General features: G+C 42.9%; 1 protein-coding gene across 1 annotated transcript; it reads right to left on the reverse strand.

Moving 5' to 3' along the window:
• Nucleotides 1-361: 361 nt before the first annotated feature.
• On the reverse strand, nt 362-8,417 carry fam210b (family with sequence similarity 210 member B). Its single transcript, XM_068594400.1, has 3 exons — nt 7,766-8,417; nt 3,087-3,286; nt 362-1,386 (listed from the first exon to the last, which is right to left on the reverse strand). The coding sequence occupies exons 1-3, from the start codon at nt 8,294-8,296 to the stop codon at nt 1,170-1,172; spliced, it is 948 nt and encodes a 315-aa protein (XP_068450501.1). The 5' UTR covers nt 8,297-8,417; the 3' UTR covers nt 362-1,169.
• Nucleotides 8,418-10,398: the final 1,981 nt, after the last annotated feature.

Below are 10,398 nucleotides of genomic sequence, written 5' to 3' on the forward strand. Positions count from 1 at the left end.
TTTGTACGCCGACTTTATCGTTGCTTCGTAGACAACGATCTGTCACACTGAACAACGCCAAAGAAGTTTGGGAAGCATTCAGCATCATATTTGTAGGACGCACGAGGAGCGATGCTCCGTCTGGTGATATAATGCCGATATCCATCTTGGAGACATTAAGAGTACAAAGACGTTCAATCTTATGAGAGATGAGAACGGCATGTTGCAGTTTTGTCAGAGTAATGGAGGAAGAATGGCTCTGCATTTGTAGTTCAGGAGCTCCCCAGTGTGGTAGGAAAGAAGAAATGCAACCAAAAGTGGCCCCTTTGTGCTGCGGACTCATTGTGTGATGGTGGCAACGCATAACAAAAAACACTACATATGAAAGAGGGTTTCTGTTTTTAATAGTTAAATACAGTCCATTCAATCAGAATAAAAAAACCCCTCACAAACCAACATTCTTCATCCAAAGCTTGCCTTGGACTACAATCATCTCCACTCAGAGATGAGTGTACCCGACATGACTGCTGAGGCAGTGACATTTGCTAAATTAAAGAAACAAGAGGGGGAGAAGGTAGAGAGAGGCACAGCGAAGGGATATAAAGAGGATAAAATAGATGCCAGGAGAGGTGTTAAGAGGAGAAATGTCAGGGAAGCAAAAACAACGGCAGGGAATCAAAAAAAACAGCCAAGGCGAGTCCGAGCCAAGTAAGGGTAGAAAGAGAAGCGAGGTAGGAGACGCAGAGAACCTGAATTATTCTGCTGATTCACGTAACACCAGAACATGACCTCGTCAGCGAGCGGGGAGCAGTGGAGGAGAGATCAGCTTTTTCCACATTGAAGCTTTACAGCATTAAGGGACAACCCTGCCCACTGAAAGAGCTGAAAATCCCTGATCATACCTCTGATTGTAAATAAATATTTGAGCTTTTTCTGCGTTTCTGGTTTTTGGAATGCACACACATTAAAAACACGACTCCAAATACACTTGTTTTACAATTTTGTTTTGTATCCGACAGTAACACAGTCGAGCACATTGATTCTACTGGAACTAATGCTTCACCTGAATCCACAATGAATAATGAAAGGCGAGTCATTTCTCGATGAAGGCCAATGAGTAAGGATATATACACACAGGTGTTTTAATCACGGCTATTAACAGTCAGGATGTTTGCTGCTTGGTGAGGTCATCAGGGGGCAGGTGTGGGCGGTTTAAAGTGACCAGTCTTTCTGAAGTAACGCACGATGAGAGGCACGGACACCAGGGTGACGCTGATGCGAACCGGAGCGAAGAGCTTGTGGATGGCGTAGGCCAAGACGAACGTGCTCGTTCCTGCTGCCATCTTAGACTGAACCACCGCCTCGCTGAAGCCCACTTTGCACAGCACAGCCGCCATATCGATCCCACTGGGGAGACGGACGACACAGGAGAGTGGTTAGAAGTACGTAGAGGTGCCATGTTAAGACAATCAGCAACATCAGCCATACAATCATCAACACTGTAACTCTGTTTAGGCCATTATCTGGATTACTACAGTCTAAAAACCCCAAAACAAACCATCTCAAAGAAAAATCAACATTTCAATTTAGAGATGCTTCAGAGGCTCATAAATAAGTCCTAAAAGCCTCACGCTGCATTTTCTCCTCTTTATCGCCAAGCTTTTGCTCCCGTCTGTTTGCATCCTCAAGGATTTCAAAAGATTTAATATAAAAGTAGACAAGTCCCAGCCTCCCTTTAGCTTCAGTCGAGGTAGTTAGGAGTGCAAGGCACCTTTATTCCCACCAGAGGGAGCTGTGCTCACAAAAGAGTGTTGTGTAATGCATTTTGTGGCCTTTTGAACCATTTAAACTGATTACATTAGCATAAGAAAAACTACAAAATCAAAAGGGGGGTTTAACAAGCTCCGTGCATCACTGTCTTTTTGAGACAGTTCTATAGAGACGTGGCATTTTCATCTGAGCCATTTTGGAAAATAAATATGCAAATAGTGCCAACACAAGGCATAGAGCTTCTCCAATCACACACACATACGCACACACACACGCACACACACACAAGGCTATGTGGCCTCACAGTGAGAAGGCTCAATGGTTGTGACGGTCAGTACAGTTCAAGGTCTATTATCAGCTTCTGTGTATAAGGAATGTGTACACTATCAGATGATCTCTGATGCTATGTGGCCACACAGACCGGCCGATACTCAAACTAGAACAAAAGGTTGTTGCGTTGCTTTTGCCTCCGTCAACCGAATATTACAAAGAACATGAGATAGTTGTAAGAAGAGTCAAATATTTTACAATTCTGCGTGTTGTTGTAAATAGTCTAAAAGAAATGTTTGCAAGATGAGAAAATGAACTTGTGTTTTATTCAGCATGACTTTAGTGTCAGTGTCTGACACTCGTATTGTAACGGCAGCACGGCCGGCATGATGTGGCGGACTGAGTGGACCTTTTAAGAGCCTGCACTTTGCTTGCTCTCGTATAACAGGTCCCATTATTCACACCAGACATTTTGCATTCCTCGGTATCAAAGCAGCTCATGGGACAGTAATTACCTGTGGACATATTTTGTGGGAAATGTTGCATTCAGATTCTCTCGCACTGTCAGATACTATTATTAAATGTGTTAAGTGTTTGATGCATTCCAGAGCTATTTCATATGTTGTGTATTGTCGTCTTGCATTACATTTTTGTCTAGTTTCCTTTCTTTTCAGTCAGCTTTCAACATTTCCCAAAATACTTAGAATTTCTAAACAGAATACTTTCAGCTGCAGGATGTATTAAAAATGACTTATGGTTTGTCAGCAATAAACGATCCTCCTTTTCTCCCTCTGCTGCTGCTGAATAAGTAAATATAGACATATGCTCATTACAAAAGAAGAAAATAGTACCAGATAAGGCCATGGTATGCCACACATTATTTTTATAACAGCGTTTAGGCCTTTTAGGGTGGAGTTGATTCACTTTGTACTTATTTTTACCAATCCCTCATGCGTATTTTGAGGAAAGGGGATTAAAGGAAGTAGTCAATCCAGCTACTTACGTGGCACACTCTATTTGGCCAATGGCCTCCCACATGTAGAAGAAGCCATAATCTGTTTGCTCACCTGGATATAAGGAGGTAGAACATTCCCAGAGACATAAGGGAGATCCCAATGTGAAAGGAAACTCCCACTGCTCCATATTCCTTGAAGACTTTCTTTAACTGCTGGGTCTTGTTCGCTTTTCCTTCCTCCGGCTCCGGCTCCCCCGGGGCCTTCGCCGTGGATGAGGAAGTAGAAGTGGCCTCCTTTAAATTCTGCTCGGCCTGGAAAAAAGACAAAGCGCAGAATTGAAGGGAGTGATCAGGACAAAATGAAATGGGAGGAACAGAGCGCGTCTGGAAGAAGACAGATTGCACATTTTTACATAAAACAGAGAGGATACAAATGACAAAGAGGAAGTGGATTAAAATTGTGGGCATAGTTTCCACTCGGCATACAAAGTCAGGAAACTTTTCCTTTTAGTATGCCAAGAACTCCCTCCCACTACAGCACTGACGAGCTTCAACTTCTCGTTCAACTGAAGTTTTTGACAATTTGTTGAAATGCACAAGGCAGAAAAGCTCAAATAATGATCCTTTAATATCCAGTTAATAATTATTGACAATGTTTGTGAGGTGGTGTATGAGTGGTGACACAGAAACCTGACATCAATGTGTTACTCATGGTTCTACAGAAGACTGAGATGTATTTTTAGTTCAAATACAGAAATGCAGGCATCATCAAAATAAAGAAGAAAAACATTGCGTTCCATCTAGTTCACAGTCACGGTCATATTGTACATGTAGGCTAAAAAATAAAAAAGCCTGGACTTTTTTTCGGGCCCAGTCAGCTATTTACACATGGACTGCTGCTGTGTGGTTTACGAAATTCACATGATGACTTACCCTTTCACACACTCACGCGAACAAAGTCAGTCACTCTCTTACAAACACAGAGCTTCTCTCTCTCACACACACACACACACACAAACACACAGTACTCTATGTTTGTGACCTCTCGACAACACCACTCTCCAAGATGAACAAGTCCCAGACACAATCCAACCGTCTGACATGTAACGGGGAGCAGGCGGGTCACACCAGTGCGTGCTGGCTGGAAAACAGATAAGTGAACTAACACACACTCGACAACAGTGAGACAACAGACTGCAACGGAGCACTGGTGGCTAGACGTGTGGAGGAGACGTGACTCACGGAGCAGCGAGGGATGCAGGAAATTAAAAAGAGATAAAGCCGCCAGTATGTTGGCACGCTAACCATGTTTACTGCAGCAGGATCTGTGTAGGAGGGACGCAACGCTCTTTAATTTGAGGGGAAATATTCAAAAAGGAATATTTTGAGTACTGAACTTTCTCAGTACCGAGTTGACTAAACAGTTATAATTGCTGTCATATGTGAAAACATGTCATTATATCCTTCCTTCAGAACCTAATTAGCATTTTGATACAATACTGATTCCTCAGGAAGTCGTTTTAGTCAGTGGCGCTACCCGTTTAGGCAAATAAAACCTCTTTAAACCATGTGTGGAGCAGCTGCTGCTCCACAAACCAAAAACAAGCATTTAAAAAGTGTGTTACTTGAATAATAATGGCTTCTTCTAGGAATTTGTAAATGATTTAGAGACGCCTCAGAACTACGGGACATGAGTGTAATATGTGTCATAATGAATATAGTGAAGTATTTTGGATTATGAAAGAAAATGATGCGGCTGAATCACAGAGAGATGAAGCATTTGTGAACATTTCAGCACACAGAGAGCCCCGTGTTTAAATTACAAAGTATGACTTCAATCAGGGAATATTTGACCAAAGGAAACTACAGCAAGAGCCAATTGGTGTCCTAAACAGTTTGGCCCCAGTGTGAAGGACACATCTGTTGGTGCTCAAGGTCAACCATTTGCCTCTTCATACTGCTGTGGAAATGAAATTACAACAAAATAACTTTTATGGGGCCCTCGCAGATTAATTAAAGGTTTCGATTATGATTGAGGATACTGAGGAAAAAATCATTTCAGCTTTATTCCCTACTATTTTTTTCTTTTGGATGAGGGCCGTTAAACTGAAATTGAAACACTAAAAAGGGCATCTGCCAGAAGGGCATCGTGTCCATTGGCTCCATCTGATGCCAAGTTATTTTAATATACTTTCTGCCGAGAGGAAACAAAATCCTTTCCTGATGATACAGGAAGCAGCGCGGGCCTGTATGAAACAAATCTTATTTGATAAGATATTGACACAAACAAGCTGAGAGGCCTTGGTAAAAATACATCGGTAAGTGCAATGACCTCTTTAACAGGCAAGGTATTATGATAGTAGACGACACAAAGTCACGGTTAACTTAAAGAGTGACAAAATGTAGGCTGATGGAAAATGTGTGTGAGTGTGAACATACAGTCCAGCCAGAAGGCTCCGCCCACTCCTTCAGGAGAGCGTTGAGATCAGGTGTGGGAGGAGTCACAGCTGATCTCTTTGTCAGGGAGGTGAACCAAGCAAAGGAGACATGCAACGATGAGAGGAGAAGAGAGGCTTCTCCTCTTCATGAAGACGATTAAGCCGGTAAGTTGGCTCGCGGCCCGGCTGTTATACTGCAGTTAGTTGATAGTTATTTTCTGTTTGTTTAGTTATAGACCTTAAAAACCTACAGAACTGACTCTGCCTGTGATTGCTGCACTGCCCTAACTTTGGTGTCCTCCATATTAACCACCTTGATACATAACAAGCATCCAACTGAAATATAAAACAAATAAAAGCTTTTTCTCTGAAGGCACTGAAGGGGCGAATGACCACACTGAAACCTGCCAAGTCACAATTATATGAGTATCCGCATATTTATTTTACAGACTATTTTGAACTTTGGTAACTTCTCCAGAAAGTGCTGCGTCCATTCACTGCTGTGTGGGACATTTTGCCCGAAGATACTGCTGCTCTGACTTTGTTTGCTTTAGAGTGTCTTCCTTTGTGGGCCTGAGTCAGATAATGAATCATGAGGGCAGAAACAATAAGGACGAAGAAGAGAACAGGAGAAGAACAAGCTGATCTTTTCTCTTTGCGGCAATCTGTCTTGCTAAATTTTGTCCCGAGCCGCCTGGATGCAGCCATGGTCTTGGTGACGTGGTCACTGGCCTGCCAACAATGAACAATGGAAAGAACAGAGTGGGCGACTGAGCTGGCCTTTGCCTTTCAGAGGCAAGTCAGGCCGTGCTAAAAGTAACGGCAGGCAGCAGTATGGGAGGGTCATGTGAGCGAGCGGCCAAAGGGAGTTGTGCTAGGGTGGGTGTATAGGAGGGGAACAGTGGCACTGCTGTGTCTGATAACCACTTTTCAGAGAAATTAAAACACATTCCAAGTCACAATGGCACGCAAACAGACGTGCATGCAAACAGACAGAGCAGGAGAGAAATGGTAAAGGGGTGAATCCCTCAAGCAGAGGCTTAAATGTAACTGCTAAGTGTTTGGTCTTGATAAGATAAGTCAAACTGAACCAAACAGTCACTTACGGCAGCAGGGGGCCTCAAACAGAGCAGTCTCATGAATTGTCTCCTTAAAGGGGAACTGATGAGTTTACACAAGGTTGCTTTACAGGTCTTTAAAAAAAAAAAGAAGGATGCTAAATTGCCTCAAGTGATGTCACAGTTGGTTAGGTCGGAAGATTGAACATTTAAAAAAAAAAAGAAGGTTTAAGCTGCATTACCAGCTCCTTGTATAACACACCTGAATATCCAACCAAACTTTAATTTCTGTACTGCCACGCTGGCCAACGAGTAACGTCTGCGTCAATAGGATCTCTGCCATAAGCAGCCAATAAAACTGTCACCATTTGCAAGCAGAGAGCTGTACATTTATATTTGGAGTTTGGAGCCAAGGGAGCTTCTGTAAAATTTTGAACAGATGTTTTTTTTTATGCCCAGATGATGAATCCAAATGAATCCTGACTTTTCGCTTAGTGTGGGCCACCATCAGGTTAAATTGTATGTTTTTACCAACACCATGCTTTGTGATTGCAGCTCTTGAAAGCTAATTGCTTTACTCTTCATATAGCAGATGTTAGCATGCTAATGGTGATGGCAATACCGGCACGTTAGCATGCCGGTGTTAGCACAGTTAAGGCATTGGTGGAGCCCGTTCGTCATGTATAATTATCAAGCATTATAATTGTTTTTCTGAGAAGGCCTCGAGCTCAAATGTAATGCTCATTGCATTACATTTGTATCCACTGATGTTCACTAGCCACCAAAGAATGGTTTCCATCACTCACTTTACATTTTATTCAAATTAAATGGTTTTGGATAAAGCGACTCATTGCTAGTCTGACTCTCCTCCTGCATAAAAGGAGCCAGGCTAGTTCCCTGTCCAGTTTGACGAGTCAGGTGTCTGTCGTGAGTCAGCATGTGCTCTCTGTAAATAGCACCTCTGCTGCTTCAGATTCAAGTTGTGGAAGACAGATCAATTATGCATTAGCTTACTGCGAGTCCCCCTGCAAATGTAGACAGCGCACGCAGCTATGCGTGGCATGCCGTGTTTAACAAGCCTTCCTGCTTACAGGATGCCACTCTCCGGGGGAGGCCTGTGCGCGCGGCTTTTTGCATATTTCATGTTTCTGAGTTCAATCCCGGCCCCCACTGGGACACGTGTGGTTAGATCCCCTCACCAGTAAAACAGTGTTGACACAGACGGGGACCTGTGCGCTCGTATTAAACTTGCCACTGGGGTTAGACAAACACTTGAGCTGAACGGTTTAAATTACCCCTTTGTTGTTCGCCGCCTGCTCCGCGCCGGCGTCGCTCTCCTTCTTCGTGGACAAGGCTCTGGTCTGCATTGTCCCAGCGGAGAACAGTCGACTGAAACCCCGCCAGTCACCTGTAAACAAACCATTCCCCACCGGCTCTCCTTTGCCGCCGTGGCGCCGGTTTACACGCACGAGCGCCTGCGTGACATTGTCTCTGATACCGCCTTCACTCTGCACGCGCTGCGAGTGGTTCGCAGGTTCACTCGGCACCCGGTCCGAGTGTCGCCGGTCCAAAGCACGCGACGAGTCCCAGTTCTCGAGAGGTAGCCGCCGGTCCGGTCGCGGTTTCCCCAGTTGCGCAATAGTTGCGTCGACACCCCCGACGGACACGCAGAAACACCGGCACCGCTGAAACGTGTAGCCCTTGCGTAATGTCAAAGTGACGTCCCTCAGTCTGGTCGCTCGGACTTGCACTAGAAGCGAGCCCGTTGACTTAAAAGCATGCCCCAGAGCTGCTGACGACAGCCTCCCCGTGCGGCACAAAAGCATTGTCGACGACTGCCCCAAACCGAGCGAATGAAATATCAAATAAAGCGAGTGAACCGGAACAACTAATTGTGCCTGTAAGTAGCTGTAAACATGTTGTCCTGTGCCCTCTTGGTGACCGATTATCCCCGGCAGCCAATGAGCGCTGACGCGCAATCGCAGACAGCGCAGCTTCCCGCGAAGGGAAGGGAGGGGGGGGGGGGGGGGCATATTTAAAGGTGTAACCGTGTTAACGCCATTGAGTTATGCCATCAAACGCCCCTGGAGCATAACGCATTATGCATGAGGGCTTTTTAAATGTATTTTTTAAGTTGGGCAACTCTGTTTCAAGTACTCTTTTACAATGTAAAATGATCTGCAGGCTGTTGAGTGACTTGTTGACATAAGGTGTAAAGTTCAGTACAGGCTTGATCTTTTGGTTATATTACCACAATCTGTGTGTACGGCACCTCATGCCAGGTCTTGGATGTTACTTCAATTGCCCTCGCTGTCAGAGCAGTTTAGAAAATGATTCCTTTATTCATTCTTTATTCTAACCAGGTAGGTTTTCTTTAAAACATGATGGGTTTTTTTTCAACAATAAAGACCAGATGAGGAGAATACATATCAAGTCACAAACATAAGGAAACATGCACATGTATGAGCATGCTGAAGGTGAACAAAGACTTCAGTCCTTGGCCCTTATCTGTGTTTTTTGGATGTGTACGTTATGGGGAGATACAGCTGGTCAACCAGCAGAAAGAAAAGACATTAACGGCATTTTAAACTGTCATTATATTCATGCACATTTGACATAAATGTAATGTATCAAAATATGTTTTCCGCCTTGTATTACAACACTATGAATACACCTAATCTTAAAAGAATGCCCCATATTTATAATGTATTTGAAGTAGAAATACATACAAAAGAACAGAAATATGTAATCCATTTTGAAATGTCAGGGTTCTGGAATGTCAGGGTTCCAGAATATCAGGGTTCAAGCCCAGAATATTAAGGTTCTGTTAGGGAATGTCAGGGTTATGTTCTGGAATGTCAGGATTTCGTTGCAGACTGTCCGGGTTCCAGAATTTCTAGGTTCCGGAATTTCTAGGTTCTTTTCTGGAATGTCAGGGTTCCATTCTGGAATTACCGATGTTCAAATTGTTGAATGTCAACCCAACCTAAAAAGGAAGTGGTGAAATACTTAGACTTCGTGTCTGAGAGTGCTGAATCATGTCTGTGGTCATTCTTTTCATGCTATGTACATATTTTTCTTAAACAGACAAAGACAAAGTCAAAGACACAGGAAAAGCAGTGCGAGTGAGTAGGAGGTGAGATGAAGAGGGGGACATGTTTGGCAGGAAGCCACGAAAACCAACCCACAGGCGGTGCAGCAGCAGAGCTTCTGACCTTTCAGCAAAGCAACAAGAGCAACACGTGGGCGGATTTAAAAAAGCAAGGTCTTCATTTTTGAAATGTTTTTAAAAATGACATTAATATATCCAATTAAAGTATTGTAAATAATACATTTTATTTGTATGGCGCTTTAATGTGAACTTCTACTGCTCACAGCCAGCATGAAGAGGAAGAAATTCACCCAAGTTCCTGATCTGATGACAGTACTTTCAGAGAGAATGAAATGGAAAATGTGACACTAATGTTCCCCAGAAATTATACGATACTGTACCATGACTTTTTTTCTGGCTTACTGTATGAAATCTTGATGGCATTTTACTACTAGTGTAATCATTATGGCATATGATACTATGATTGTTTTGACATTCATATCACATACTTTACGAGGACTGTTAAAGCAATGTATTGTGACATACAAAAACTATGTATTTTAATACATGTAATTCCACTCTATGACATTTGTATGGCATACTTACTATACTACAACTTTTCCATGACATACCATGTTGTGACTTTTTGCAAGTTTTTATGACATGCAATATTATAAAATGTTGTATACTATATTAATACATGTATGTGGCTTACCTATTGCTTTTGACATATTTAGGGCACACTAATTTACTAAATTGTTACATTTATTTTGTACTACATCATGATTTATTTACAGGCTATATATTTACTTTTTTGACATTTTATAACATACTATA

This window comes from Clinocottus analis, unplaced genomic scaffold, assembly GCF_023055335.1.
Source record: "Clinocottus analis isolate CAN_PGR_092001 unplaced genomic scaffold, fCliAna1.0.p SCAF_3, whole genome shotgun sequence".
Classification (NCBI taxonomy): domain Eukaryota; kingdom Metazoa; phylum Chordata; class Actinopteri; order Perciformes; family Cottidae; genus Clinocottus; species Clinocottus analis.